This window comes from Monodelphis domestica, chromosome 2, assembly GCF_027887165.1.
Source record: "Monodelphis domestica isolate mMonDom1 chromosome 2, mMonDom1.pri, whole genome shotgun sequence".
Taxonomy (NCBI): Eukaryota; Metazoa; Chordata; class Mammalia; order Didelphimorphia; family Didelphidae; genus Monodelphis; species Monodelphis domestica.
In genome coordinates this window covers 158,851,722-158,867,871 of record NC_077228.1, presented here as the reverse complement: position 1 = coordinate 158,867,871, position 16,150 = coordinate 158,851,722, and the positions used below count along the sequence as shown (strand labels likewise).

Here is a 16,150-nt window from a genome sequence, read left to right as displayed (position 1 = left end):
CCCTTTGATCCAGCCATAGCACTGCTGGGTTTGTACCCCAAAGAGATAATAAGGAAAAAGACTTGTACAAGAATATTCATAGCTGCACTCTTTGTGGTGGCCAAAAATTGGAAAATGAGGGGATGCCTTTCAATTGGGGAATGGCTGAACAAATTGTGGTATATGTTGGTGATGGAATACTATTGTGCTTAAAGGAGTAATAAGGTGGAGGAATTCCATGGAGACTGGAACAACCTCCAGGAAGTGATGCAGAGTGAAAGGAGCAGAACCAGGAAAACATTGTACACAGAGACTAATACACTGTGGTACAATCGAAGTTAATGGACTTCTCCATTAGGGTTAATGCAATGTTCCTGAACAACTTGCAGGGATCTACAAAACACTATCCACAAGCAGAGGATGAACTGGGGGAGTAAAAACACTGATGAAAAGCAATTGTTTGACTACAGGGGCTGGGGGGATATGACTGAGGAGAGACTCTAAATGAACACTATAGGGCAAATACCAACAACATGGAAATGGGTTCGAATCAAGAACACCTGTGATACCCAGTGGAATTGTGCATCAGCTATGGGAGAGGTGGTGGGAGTGGGGTGGGAGGGAGGGAAAAAATGATCATTGTTTCCAATGAATAATGTTTGTAAATGACCAAATAAAATAATGTTTTTAAAAAAAAGGATACCCCAACTTCCCAGAAAACAGAGACTACTTTTAATTAGATAGGAAAAAATGAGTAAACAACAAAAAAAGCATCTAAAATTAAATAATTTTTATGGAGACAAAGAGCAAGGTATAGACAGATGGGAACAGTGAACACAAAGGAAACACACTCAAAGTCCAAAAGAAAAATGTGGATTTGAAAAAAATTCTGGAAGAACTAAAAAAAAAAAGACTTCAAAAACTTACTCAGAGAACAGAGGAAAAGTGGAGGAGAGAAATGAAGTGATACAAAAGAAATGGGCCAATTGAAAAAGGAGAACCAAAAACTGATAGAGGAAAATCAGGTCTTAAAAAATCAGAATTGACCATCTAGAAACTAATGATTTAATGAGAAATGAAGAAAAAATAAAGCAAAGGAATGTAAAAAGAGAGGAAAACAGGAAATATCTCATAGAAAAAACAAATGAACTAGAAAATATATCTAGGAGAGATGATTTGAGAATTATTGGACTACCTGAAAGCCATGGTCAAGAAAAAACCTTGACCTCATATTACATCAATATGACATCATATTACAAGAAATTATCAAAGATAACTGCCCAGAGATCCTTGAACAAGAAAAAAAATTCAAATGGAAAGAATTCACAGATCACCTCCAGAAAGACATCCTCAAATGACAACTTTGAGGAATGTGATAGCTAAATTCAAGAGCCACCAAGCTAAGGAGAAAATTCATTAAGCAGCCAGAAGGAAACCATTCAAATACCATGGAACTACAATCAGGATCACACAGGACCTAGAGGCTTCTACATTAGAGGATTGAAATGCATGGAATATGATATTCAGGAAGGCATAAGATATGAGTTTACAACCTAGAGTCACCTATCCAGCAAAACTGAGTATATTCTTTTAGGGGGGAAAATGGGCATTCAATAAGATAGAAGATTTCCAAGCATTCCTGAGGAATAAGCCAGACCTAAACAAAAATTTTGAAGTCCAAACATGAGACACAAGAGAATCCCCAAAAGGCAAATAAGAAAGAGAAAATTTGAGGGACTCATTAAAGTAAAAATGTTTATAAGTTTACATGGAAAAAGGATTTCTGTGATTCTCAAAAATTATTCTTAATAGTAGAAAAGATAGAAAGAATTTATTCAGAAAGATGGTGAAGTAAGCTGATTATGATGATATGATGTATATGATGATATGATGTATATGTAAATGTGATGATATTGAATGATATGTATATATGATATGAATGCATATGAATATGCTAAAAAATCAGTCAATTGCTGAAAGAGAAGGCTGCACTGAGAGATAGAATGGTGAAAATTACATAACAAAAAAGAGGCATGAAAAATCATTGTATAGAGGGGAGGATAAGGGTGGTGATGGACAATGCTTAAACTTTACTTTTATTGTAACTGGATCAGAGAGGGTAAAACAAGAATACCCATTGGGTTATAGAATTCTATCTTACCTCACAGAAAAGTAGAAGGGGAATAAGACAAGGAAGAGGGAAGCAATTGGAGGGAGGAGGAATTGTGTGGGTGAGAAAAAGCAAAATACTGGTGAGGAAGAAAGAGAGAAAGGGAACAGAGCAGGATCTAAAGAGTATTATAGGATGACAGGCAATACACGGGTAGTAATCATAACAGTAGGATGAACACTTATTAAATGGAAGTGTATAGCAGAGTGAATTAAAGACCAGAATCCTACTATGTGTTGTTTACAAGAAATACATTTGAGGCAGGATGACACACACAGATTCAATGTAAAAGGATGGAACAGAATTTATTATGCATCATCTAAAGTAAAAAAAAAAGGGAGGAATAGCATTCATGATACCAGGCAAAGCTAAAATAGAAATTAATCTGATTAAAAGAGATAAGGAAGGAAATTACATTTTGCTAAAAGGTACTATAAACAATGAAGTAATATCATTATTAAACATTTATGCACCAAATGGTATAGCATGTAGATTTCTAAAGGAGAACTTATAAGAGATTAAGGAAGAAATAGATAAGGACCATACTAGTGGGGTTCTCAATCTTCCCCTTTCAGAACTAGATAAGTTGAACCAAAAAATAAATAAGAATGAAGTAAGGGAAGCAAATGAAATGTTAGGAAAATTAGAGTTAATAGATATCTGGAGAAAATTGAACAGGGATAAAAAGGAATATACCTTCTTCTCAGCAGAACATGGTACATATACAAAGATTCACCATGTACTAGGGCACAGAAATATTGCAAACAAATGCAGAAAAGCAGAAATAAAAAATGCAACTTTTTCAGATCACAATGCAATAAAATTTATAATTAACAAGGATCCATGGAAAGGTGAATTTAAAATTAATTGGAAACTAAATAATCTAATTCTTTAAAACTGGTCGGTCAAAGAAGAAATCATAGAAACAATTACAGACCTCATTAAAGAGAATGGCAATGAGGAGACAACATATCAAAACCTATGGGATACAGCCAGAGCAGTTCTCAGAGTAAAATTTATATTTCTGAGTGCCTATACTAACACAATTGAGAGGGAGGAGATCAATGAATTGGGCTTGCAACTTAAAAAAAAGTTAGAAAAAGAACAAATTAAAAATCCCCAGATAAAAACTAAATTGGAAATCCTAAAAATTAAAGGAGAAATTAATAAAAGTAAAAGTAAAAACTATTAAACTAATAAATAAGACTGGGAACTGGTACTTTGGAAATAAAAACAAATAAAATAGATAAAGTACTGGTTAATCTAATAAAAAAAGAAAAAAGAATCAAATTAACAGCATCAAAGATGAAAAAGGTGATCTTACCTCTAATGAAGAGAAAATTAAGGTAATTCTTAAGAATTATTTTGCCCAATTGTATGACAACAAATATGATAATCTAGGTGAAATGGCTAAATATTTACAAAAATATAAATTGTCTAGATTAACAAAAGAGGAAACAGAATACTTAAATTATCCCATCTCAGAAAAAGAAATTCAATAAGACTTCAAGGAACTTCCTAAGAAAATACCCCAGGGCCAGAAAGACTCACAAGTGAATTCTATCAAACATTTAATGAAAAATTTTTGGTCAAATTTGTCAAAGAGTATACAAATTATTTGACAAAATAAGCAAAGAAGGAATCTTACCAAATTCTATGTTTTCTTAAGTCTTCTATTTTCAAGCCTAAACATTATAGTTCCTTTAGCCAAGCCTCACATGATCAGGAGGCTTCTCACTGTTCTTCTCAGTCTTCTCTAGATTTTACTTAGTTTATCAATATCTTTCCTAAAATGCCGGTTCCAGAAGCAAATACAATATGCCATACATGGTCCCAAATGGAAATAGTAATGTGAGACCAAGGTGAGTTAGGTGGGATAGGGGAGGGACTAAAAAAGAAAAACTGAGGTGATCAACAAGATGGCAAAGTGATTATCTTGCTGATACTTCCCTAAAATACAAACCTCTAAAAAAGAGAATATGCACCAAATTTAAAGTACTTACAAATGAATCCATAGGATAAGAAGATAGAAAAACTATAAAAAACACAAGCCATATGAAATAAAATAAAAAAGCACTTATGCTTAAAGCTTCCTGTCAGCCTCCTCACTCCCAGGCCATCCTGGAAACTGGGTACCAGCAATGCAAGCAATCTCACAGGCATATAATTCAATATTGACTATGAAAATCCCTGCTCATTTCTACTATGACTGTGATTCAGTATACTGTTCCCTCATGTAATAATTAAAAATGGGTTTGACAGATACAAGAATTAAAAAAAAATTATTGTGGCCACCATTTATAAAATATTAATCCTTAAGTCAGAAAAATTGTTAGCAGCTTTTATTTACAACCAGGTAGAGATATGAAATATAGGAAAGAGGTAGGTGAAAAATTGCTTAGGTACAGATACTGTGTCAAGGAAGATCCTCTTCCCCCTCCTCAGTAGCTTGATCTGTACATCAAACATTCCTTACATACCACAGTTGCACCAAGTTTTGCTTTGGTCAACATACTGTATATCAATAAAGGTCAAGGTTTGGGACTTCTGAGGGGGAGAATTGAGAAAGGATTGGGGCAGAACCAAGAAGATAACGAAGAAGGAAGAAATTGGGAACAGAGCAGGCAGGTGAGGGGGGAAATAGGAAAGAGACTGGCAGGCTAGGGATCACGTGGTCAGGTTCCTTAGGAATGAATGTCTACCCTTCCTAATAAACTTTATAAAATATTTATCTGGGTAGAAATATTATTCCAATTCTTACAATACCCTAATCCTAGCCTGTGAATGCAGATCTGAAAGTGAGTCTCAACAGAATCCAAAGCCCTAATCAGGAAGCTGAAATCCAAAGAGCCAGGAGATGCTGCAAAACTTCCAAGAGCCTTCAGTGCACATGAGGCTAAGATTGCCAAGAATCTCACCAGAGGTCAAGCTCAAGAGAGTGTCCTACAGAAACACCAACCAAGAGAGGGTCTCCTTACTGAAGATCCAAAGAAGCAAAGAGTAAATCTTGTCCTTTGGTCTTGCCTTTTATAGTCCTTTTCCCACATCACTTCCTGTCTTTCTCCCACTTCACAGGAACCAATCACAGCCTCCCAATTTGCCTAGCACTGCCTAAGGGGGGAAATACTTATGGCCTTTGGGGGTGTGAACTAGTAAGTGACTTGTGACCTCTCTTGATGTTTAGCTAAGTGCTAAATAGTGGTACTTTAAGTTCTTGATTTGATTAAATTAAAGGTTGCTGATTGATTACATTAAAAATAAATGAAGTGGGTTTAATTCTCTCTTCACACTTCCTCCTCCAGATAATATTGATTATTTTGCCTAGTCACCTGAATGAATGAATAAACTAGCTTTGATTAAGCACTTACTATTTGTTAGGTACCATACCAAATATCCAAATAAGAGCAATCAAATCATTTCCTACATTCATGGTGATTGTATTCTATTATTTCTATTGTTATTTGCCTTAAAAACAAAACAAAACAAAACAAAAAAACCTCACCTTCTGTTTTAGAATCAACACTAAGTATCCATTCCAAAGGCAGAAGAACAGTAGAAATTGGGATTAAGCAATTTGCCCAGGGTTATACAGCTAGGAAGTGTCTGAGGCTGATCAAAACCCAAGAACCTCCTGTCTCCAGGTCTGACTCTCTATTTACTGAGCCATCTAGTTTGTGGCTACTGAGCATGCCCTCTCAACTCCCCCCTCCCCACCCCCTTTCATTTTGAAAGAGGACCAGTGGCATCATGGATGGTATCTTGACTTATGTGAATTAGAATTAAGGGAGGCAGAGTTGCTATACTCTCTCTTCTAGAGTCATCAAAGTCCAGTGGAAAGACAAAAGCCCTTGGTATCTTCAATGTCTGTCTGACCAAGCTTTAAGCACTCCACAGCACCTAATTCAACTGCCTTCAGGGTCATTGGAACAAACTGCTTTTATTCACCCTTTCTACTGGCAAAGTCTTGGAATAGACCACCATTATGTATTTGAAGCCAGTCAGTTACCCTCAACATGGTTTAGCCTGCTAAATGAGTCACTTTTACAATGGTGTGGCCACTCTGTGCTAATTTATTGGAGCCACAGGTGGGAGTTGGGTGAGATGTGGGGCACCAAAGCAGCCCTGAAAATGGCTCCGCAAGCTCTCACACCAGAGGTGTTAGTTTGCCCTGACCACCCTTTACACTCCATAAAACTAGGAGGTATAGAGTAGATATCTATCTGTAATGGTAAAGGGAATTCCCTCAACATTCCACTCTGCATCTACTGCTCCGCCTGTTTTTAACTTCAAAGAATTAAATGTCCCTTTCAGGTTAAGATTATCACCTCTAATCTCATCAAGATTTAATTGACACCCTTCCCTCAATCTCTTTGCTCCCTAGATTGGAGGGCTGAAGAGTAGAATACCAAACTCTTCCTTTTGTAATTTTGAGGAACTCTTGCTCCTTAGATGGAGAAATAAGGGTTGAAGGCAGTGAGGAAAGGGTTGATGAAATGGCTTCCTCCCTACCCCCTTTCAGAGTCCCCGGATTACTTGAGGGAGACAAAATGAAGATCTCTCTTCAGTGAAGGCTTGTCTCTTGATGGCCATGCTGGCCCTCAAGGGCAGCGAGGAAGTTTTCTCTACAAGTTGAGGTATGTGGGACCTTAATCTCTATATGCCTGCTTTGGGGTACTCACAAGCCTCTCCCTCCTGTCTTCTTGAAAACTGGCAACAAAATGGAATCTGCCAATGGGCTTACTCTCTAGATGCAAGTACATGAGATCGAATTCACTATCTGACTGTTTATTTGATTTAATTGTTGATTGGGGCAAAGGGAAAAGGTTAGAGGGGTTGTAGGTCACCCTAAATCTTTCTAAATAAATTTAATTGCTGAAGTAAGAGGTTTTCTTGTAGCCAGGGGAGAGGTAGAATAGGGGAGAGAACACTGCTCACCAATTAGAGCCCAGCATCTCAATAGTTCATGGAATGATAATCTTTGAAGAAATTAGGGTTCTTGACAGGAACCAGTGGTATTTTAAACAGGAAACCCATGATGTTAAGATTTCTGTCAGTGACAGGCCTGGAGAAACAGCTCCTCCTTCCACTCCCTTCTGTATCTCTGCCCTCAAGATCCCCTGCTCCTCAGGAGAATTTCCCAGACGTCCTTGTTCAGTTCCAACTGCTGTTTCTACCTCCATCTCTGTAGATCTCTCACAACAGTTCTTTTTCCCCCCCTATTCCCCATCATTACACTTTATAGGGGGGCAGAAACTAAACTCTTTGGTTTCCTCCATTCTGTATCTACTGCTCTGCCTGCTTTTTGCACCACAGGACAAGATCCCACAACCTCCTAGTCTTCCCTCTTTCCTTTCTTGCCTCCTCTTGTGTGTTGTCTTTCCCATTAGATTGTAAGCTCCTTGAGGTCAGTCTGTCTTTGCTTTTACCAATTATATATTCAGTGCCTAGCATATAGAAAGCACTTAATAAACATTAATTGGATGGGATTAGAGTGTCACATAACAATGAAATCAGAGGTCTACTCCTTCCCAAATGTGCAAGACAAAACTAGAGGTTGGAGGTAGGAAAATAAAAAGCAAAATCCTTTTTCTCAAGGAATTTAAATTCTGCTTCTGAGCTGGGGATCAATCATGTATCCACAAAAAAACCAAAACCAAAACCAAAATAACAGGTAATTTGAGGAGGGAGAGAACTAACAACTAGAGAAATAGGATGATTTCCTGCAGGAGGGAGCTCTTCAGCTGAGCCTTGAAAGAAGCCAAGTTTTCTAAGAGATAGAGGAGAGAAGAGAGCACACTTTAGGCCTGATACATGGCTTCTGTAAGAGCCTAGAGATGGAGGGTGGAATGTTGAGTCTGGGGAACATCTAGGAGGACAATTAAGTGGTATAGGAATGGCAGCAACATGAAATATAATTTTTTTTTCCATTATAAGCCAGAATAGCCACCTTTTTTTCCTCCTCTGTAGAAGGAAATGGCTTCTAATGGTGTTTATTTTTTCACAGTCCAGTTGTAAATGATGCTCTCCATTCTGCCACTGTTATTGCTATGACTGTGGTGCCAGCTTGCTTGGGCTTCCTACATAACCTTCCAGAGTTACCAACCTCGTTTTCTTTTGCTCTCTCCCTCAATGTGCTGCAGGGAATAGCTTCTCAACAGCCAAGGATCTTATGGAGGAGATTAGGTCCTTAACATCTGAGAAAGAAGGGCTGGAGGGCCTGATCAACAAGCTGTTGGTACTGAGTGCCAGGAATGTCAGGAAATTGGAGAGAATTAAAGAAGATTACAACAGACTGAGACTAGATCTGGAGCAGGGGGAGGCTGCCTATGGTAAGTAGTTCACCAACTGTTGGCTGACCGAAAGCTTGCTATGTGTGTGTTGGGGGCAGAACAACATTGCTTCATGTGACTACCACTGTGAAGGGTGACACTTTCCTGGTTGGGGCTTGGGAGGATTTTTGGCAGGAAATTTGACAAACAGGAGGAGGCTGGATTTGTTGTCAGTTTTTGTCTTGTTATTCATGAGTGACATTTTTTTCCCCTTCCCCTCTGAGTTTGTTAATGGCCTTTTGATCCTTTAGCAAAATCTTTCTGTTGGCAGGGATGCTTGATCTATTTCTTTGGTTGACAACTTATTTTAGTATTTTTAAATCTAAAAAGTTCCATTTGCATGTAAAAGTTGATAAAACTGTGTTTGTGGGCTTGAAAATTGATGAGATATTGTTTAAGTTCAATAGAAAAAAAAAAGTTGATGAAAGATGTGGGAAGAAGAGACATGAGAACTGTATACATAATTATTCCAGCAATGTAAATGAAAATATCTCTAAAGGGAAACTAAATTCTGAATCACTGAAAACCTAATAATGGTTCCAGACAACAGATAACAGATAATGAGACCTGTCTCCCTACTCTCTGAAAACAGAAAGGCGGAGCACCATGAGGCAGGATATTGCATACATCATCAGATGGTCAGATGCAAAATTAATGTTTTGGTTGGTTTTGCTTATTTGTACATTTTTAGCAAGATTTTATTTTGGGGTTTGGGTAAGAGTGAAGATGGGATGTATTCAGAAACAATGGTGATGTCAAAACAGAAGACAACCATAAAAATGTATTTAAACTAAAATGGAAAAGTTTATTTAAAAAATAGCAGCTACCATGTTGGATTCAAGCCAGTGGTAGTTTCCTATGTGTGTGCTTATGATTGTGTGGTAGATAGGAGGAGGTGCTGGTTTGAAAAGATGAGGAGATTGAAGTCTAACTTCTATAATGCTGATGACTATGAGAATCACTGAATTTCAGAGGTGGAAGGGACCTTGCACTTCATAGGAAGTATTTTTAGATTGATTAAAGATAGTGGTCATGCTCTATGAATTTTAGATAAAATAGCAGACCAAGTTTGAACTCTGGGATTTAAACATCCAGCAGTTTTGTCAAGCTTCTGAGAAGGAATCAGTTTGGGGAGGAAAGTATTTCTTTCTTCTTCTTCCACCCTTTGATTAAAGGAAGACCTTAGGAATTTTAGAAAATTATAGGATTTTGGACTTCCTATCAGTTTCCTAATCCTGGCAACATTCCCATAACAGAAAACACAATATTTGCATTGGAAGATAAAGAAAGATTGGACATACTGAGGAAAGGCAACTTTAAGACTCTAGAAGAAGCTGATCACAATACCTGCCCCATTCCTAAGAGGAACTTTAAGAATACATCATGAAAGACACTAAAGGACTTCTAGCAACCAGAAGCTATGACCGTTTGCCATATTTGCTCTCTAAGTATGAACCCACTTTCCCCTAGACTTTGTATGTATCTGTGGGAGAATGTGTCATAGACTTTTGGATGTTTATAAGCCAACTATTCCTATTATACTATCTCAATAAATGTATCTAACTAAAAGTGAAATATCTGTCTAATAATATTATCAATTGATAATAGAAGGAAGCAAATGAATTGGAGCTAGTGACCTATAGAATTAAAAAGTCACAGACTCTCCCCAACTCTCAGAGCTGCTCCTAGAACTCTGAAGGTAGACATGCTAGCTGAGTTCTGGGTCGAGTGGGAATTAGGATTACAGTTCCAGAGCATATGCTACAACCTGAAAATCTTTGGAGGGGTTTGAGTTATTCCTTCTACTTCACAGGGTCCTGTAAGTCAGTAGGAGTATATTCATTGTCAGTATATGCTACCATTAATGTACTTTTTCCATTTGGTTTAGTTGGTTCAGCAATCCAGAACCTTGTTATCGCTATATTTGTTTTTTTTTTTTAATTTCTGCTGATAAAATGCTCTTGGGGGTTCACATCTTGAAGAATAACAATAGCACCTATAGCATCCTACAGTTTGCAGAGTACTTTTCCTTACAACAATTATATATTTAGTGAAAATATTAAGTACATTTTATAGATGTAGAAAGCAAAGTCTATGCAAGGTTAAGGAACTTGTACAGGCTCATATGGCCAATGTATGTGGGAGAGCCAGAAATTTAACCAATGTCTTCTGAGTTCAGATACAGGTTTTTTTTTTTGTCCATCCTCCCCCTCTCCAATTCATTACATACATAACATCAGTCTATAATTAATAATTAGGTCATTGAGAATTCATATGCCCCCAAACACTTACACACCCACACACCCACTACAAAATGGAGTGTGATTTTGTTTGACTTGATTAGTATAAGCAGCATAAATTATCACCAAGAATACTATTTAAAAATATACTTTGTCTTACAAGTTGTTTTTAAGCTGAATAAGGAATAAAAATCTATGATCTTCAAGCACCTTATTTTTGGCACAAAATGGGAATCCTGTTGCATCTAAGATTATAGGAGTTGTGATGGAGATGGGACAAATTTAGTTTAGAGATATTTTCAGTGAAATTTGTGCTATTGAAAGCCATTAATAGCCTCCATATTTTTTTTCAAAGAAAAGAGTATACAGTGTTTTGAGGAGCTCATCATTGTCATTTCACAAAGTACTTTATATGTGATGAATAAAACATAAACAAATGGAATGAGAATTTGTTACCATGGAGGATTCCAAATTGCAGATGGCTCATTACCATCATGAAGGCCTTTTTTGTGACTTATGCTGCCTTTTCACTGGATCTCCTACCCATTTTCTTAAACCCACTTCTAGAACCTGTTGTGAGATAAATGGAGTGGAATAGTGATTGGCTTAGAAGTACTTTGAACTCAATGAAACTTGAAGCCACCAATAGGTGACTTTAGCCTGCAGGGCAGACTATTCCCAATGATGAAGACAATCCTGCTCTTCTCTCCTCTGAGCAGACTACATCTGGAATAATGTATTCAGAATCACTTTTCCAAAAACCCTTACCTTCTGTCTTAGAATCAACACTGTGCATTGGTTCCACAGTAGAAGAGCAGTAAAGACTAGAAAATGGAGTTTAAATGACTTTCCCAGGATTACACATCTAGGAAGCATCTCAGGCCAGATTTGAAGACTTCCTCTCTCTAGGTTTGGCTTTCAATCCACTAAGCCATCTAGCTACCCTTACTTTTTTTTTTAAAGTTTTTCATATGTTAATAGCATAAAATGTCTTGCAAAAGAGAACACAAACAGACTAAAGTGAAGAAATAAAGTGTCTCAATCTGCATTCTGAGTCCATTAGTTCTTTAGTTCCTTCTCTGAAGGATGATGGCCTTTTTATAAATCTGAAGTAGGTGGAAGGAAAATGCTGCCTGTAGATGTGTTATGTTCTGATGTCTTGTGCCTGGGCACCCCTTCTCTAGGGATTGGGCATGATGAGTAAGCTCAGTGGACAGGTAGCTTACATGGTTAGAAGAGAAACACAGAAAAAAATTTATTCTTCCATTTCTGGAGGATTTAGAGTGTGACCTCTGGAATAGAATAAGTCTCTACCTGGGATCAACACAAAAAAGGGGATAGAGATTGTGATTTCATTGGTATAGGGGAACTTCATGAAGAGAAAACTCCCTACCAATGCAGGTCAGATCCCTCTTTTCAATTTACAATCTTAGGGAATTGCTTAGAGAACTGAGAGTTTAAGTCATTTGTCCAGGGTCCCACAAACAGAATATGTTAGAGCAGGGGTCCCCAAACTACGGTCTGTGGGTCACATGCACCCCCCTGAGGCCATGTATCTGGCCCCATTGTGCAGGTTTCATGTTCCTGCATTGTCCATCTTGTCATCATTTGTCAATGTGGGAGAGGTCTTGCTGCCCTTCTAGAGTGGGAACATGGTGGTGGTGGGAGATGTGGCACATTGGACGACCACTATAAGTAATTAGTTATTTCTAAGAACAATATAAGCAATTACTAAAACAGAGTAAGTACAAAGCTGATACCTAGTATAGAATATTACAGATCTAGAACACAGAGTGGCTATTTGAACAATCTACATTTTATGTTTGCCTAATGAGGAAACTATGGGTTTTGCAGTGAATGTTTAACCAGTGCTAACTAGTGAGAAATGCAAGATTTCAGAGTATGAGGGTTCCTTTCCTATTACTGCTCCTTACTGCCCACTGTCAACCCAGATCAACAGTACTCTATTTACTATGCCCCCTATTGCCAAAACAAACAATCCTTAATTCTCTCATGTACCACAATGAGAAAGCAAGGGGAATCCTTTCTCAGGATTAAGGCTGGAGGAATCTTCAGCTTGGGGTTCTCATGGCAAAAAGACTGGAATAGTTTGCCATTTCCTTCTCTGACTCATTTTCCAGATGAAGAATCTAAGGCAAGCAAGTTTAAGTGGTGACTTGCCTGGAGTCACATAACTAGTGACTGAAGCTGGATTTGGACTCATAGATGAGTCTTCCTGACTTGGTATGTATTCCTACCACATTCTCTGCTCAGTACCATGCACTCAGCAACTGTCCCTACTGCCTAGCAGAACTACTGGTGCAATAGACATTTTAGTCTGTCAATAAACAAGCATTTATTAAGTACCCAATATATATGTTCCAGGCATTGTGTTAAATGTTGGAGAGTCAAAGAAAGATAAAAGACAATCCTTGTCCACCAGGGATTCCCAGTCTCTTGAGGGAGAAAGCAAACAAATTGCAATGTAAAGCAAGATATATTCAGGATTAAATGAAGATAATCAACTGAGGGGCAGCATTAGCCTTAAAGGGATTCAGGAAAGGCTTTATGGAGAAGGTAGGATTTTAATCAGACCTTGAAGGAAGACAATCTCTCCATTTAGCTGTTTTCCAAAGCCCTAACATTGGAGACATACAGGAGGGGAATCACTCACGTTGTGTCTTTTTTTGGCTTCATGTTCCATAGTGCCTCATTCTTCTAAACATACAACAGCAATATATCAATTGAGCAATCAATTAATTACTAACCATTAATTAAGTGCCTTCTATGTGCCAGGCACTGTGTTAGGCATTGGGAATTCAGAGAAGTATGAAGCAGTTCTTTTTTGTAAGAAGCTCACATTTTAAATTATTTTCATTTTATATTCTTAGTCATTTAGTTGAGGGCTGTACTACAACATACATTTAATCTTGGCTAAAATATTAATGTTTAGGAAATATGGGATTGCCAGTTTTTAGTATGTCTTTTTTTTTTATCACAATGAACATTTGATATAGATTATAATTGATCCTTTAGTATTTAGACATTTAATTTTACCTTGATTTGATTCAAGAAACATTTATTAAGTCCCTACTGTGTGCAAGACACTGTACTAAGGATGAAGCCTACAAAGATAAAAGCTAAATAGACCTTGCCCTCAAAGACCTTCTCCTCTCCTAGGGCAGAAATAACATGTACAAAGATAAACAAATAGGAAATAGGTACAAAATAAATGTGAAGTCATTTGGAAGGTGTGTAGGCATGAACAACATGGGGGACCTGGAAAGGCCTCTTTTGGAAGTCAGATCACAAAGATAGAGAATCTATGAGACGAAGATCACCTCTTCTCTTTTGACACGATTTCAAGGGTGCATCATCTCATGACTAGACAATACAATAACCTAATGGGTGATCTGCCTACCATTAATCTCTCCCCTCTCCAGGTTATCCTTCCTGCAGCTTTCTAACTGATCTTCCTGAAATGAGGGTCTGATTATGTCACCCACTTACTCAATATAGTCCAATGCTCCCTATCATTTCCAAGATTAAAAAAAAATCCTTACCTTCTGCATTGGAATCAATACTGTGTATTGGTTCCAAGGCAGAGGAATGGTAAGGGCTAGGCAATGGGAGTTAAGTGACTTGCCCAGGGGTCACTTAGTAAGTGTATGAAGTTAGATTTGAACTCAGGACCTCCCATCTCTAAGTCTGGCTCTCTCTCCATTGAACCACCTTGCTATTCCCTACTTCTAGGATTAAACCTAAAATCAGCTTGTCATTCAAAGTTCTTCATAATTTGCTTTCCCCAAACCCTTCCCCCTGCAGTGTTATATGTTACCCCTCCCTCTACATAGTCTGTGATCCAATTATATTGACCTCTTTGCTATTCTTAGGACAAGAAACTCCAATTTTAGATTTCTAGCAATTTTCATTGGCTGTCTCTCGTGCCCCAAATTCTTCCCTTCCTCATCTTTGCCTACTGACTTTCCTGGCTTCTAACAAGTTCCAACTAAAATCCTGCCATCTACAGGGACTCTTTTTTACTCTGCCATAATTTCAGTGTCTTCCCCTTGTGTATTATTTCCTATTTATCTTTTCCATAGCTTTTTTTTGGTATGTATGTAGTTGTTTGCACTTGATTTTCTTCAATGGACAGTGTATAATTGGAAAATCTTGTACCTTTGGACTCCATCTCCCAGAATTCTTTTTCATTTCTCAGCATCCCTTTCTGTTCTCCACCACCTTGGGTGTTCACGTTTTGTATATAGTTGGATGTCTGCCCCCCTCCTTCTCTCGTGACTGTGACTGAGTCTACTCTAGCTTTTTTACTTTAATTATTATTAATAAATCCTATAAAATATAATATTTGGATATTAATTTTAAAATATACAACAGTGAGCTTTGAGAACAGATTTAATTTTTTTTGCCTTTCTTTCTGTTCTACATAGTAGGAGATTAAGAAATGCTTATTGACTGCCTGCCTGCCTGCATTTCAGACCTAGAGGGACTGCTGTTAGAAAAGCATAAACATGGGAGAAGGAATATTCTATACAAATAACTGTTGACTGGGTAATTTGACAAGAATGGAAATTGTGTAAAGGAGTATAATATGCAATGAGATTGGAAAGGGAAGTCAAAGATATACACTTTATGACCTTTTACTGTTAATCTTTATGTGCATTTATTTCATAACTTCTTTAGTACTTGAACTTTTATCTGGCATTACCTATTTTTATTTTATTTTAAATCCCCCCTATTACATGTAGATATAACTTTAATTATCATTTTATGACATTTTGTGATCTGTGTTCTCTCCCTCCCTCCAACCCCTTTCCCCTTTCTAAGATAGCAGGTTGTACGTGTGGTATCATGCAATATACATATTTTCGTGTTCATCATGTGGCAAAAAAAAAGACTCATGTTGCTTATAGAGAAGAAAAATTCATGGAGGAAATAATGTGAAGAATGGTGTGCTTTAATCTGCATTCAGACTCTCCCCTTCTATGCCAGTAGATAACCTTTTTTTGTTATAAGTCCTTGGAATTGTCTTGGATCCTTGTATTGCTGATAATACTTAAGTCATTCACAGTTGATCATTGTACAGCAGCACTATTAGTTTGTACAATGTTCTAGTTCTGCTCACTTTGCTTTGTATCATTCTGATCATTTCTTATGGTGCAGTGGTATTCCATTACAATCACATACCAGCATTCCCTATTGAGATCCCAACACTGAGTGACAAAGAAAGACAAAGGTGAAATGATGACCAGTGATAATATCCTGAGGACCAGGCTGAGGCAAGAGTACTCTACAATGAATTCCCATTGATCCATGGAAGGGAAAAAGATCCAAGAATCTAGGAGAGCAAGGTGAAGCAGAAACCGGACATTCACTGGGGCAGGCAGACTAGATATTGGGAAAAGCAGTTTGAA

At 37.5% G+C, this 16,150-nt stretch overlaps 1 protein-coding gene across 1 annotated transcript in view; it reads left to right on the top strand.

The window, feature by feature from the left end:
* The window catches only part of DISC1 (DISC1 scaffold protein), a 478,298-nt gene that overhangs the window by 219,080 nt on the left and 243,068 nt on the right, over positions 1-16,150 (top strand). The window contains exon 10 of the mRNA XM_056814629.1: positions 8,290-8,478. Within this exon, the coding sequence (XP_056670607.1) occupies positions 8,290-8,478 (189 nt within the window). The remainder of the gene's footprint in view (positions 1-8,289; positions 8,479-16,150) is intronic.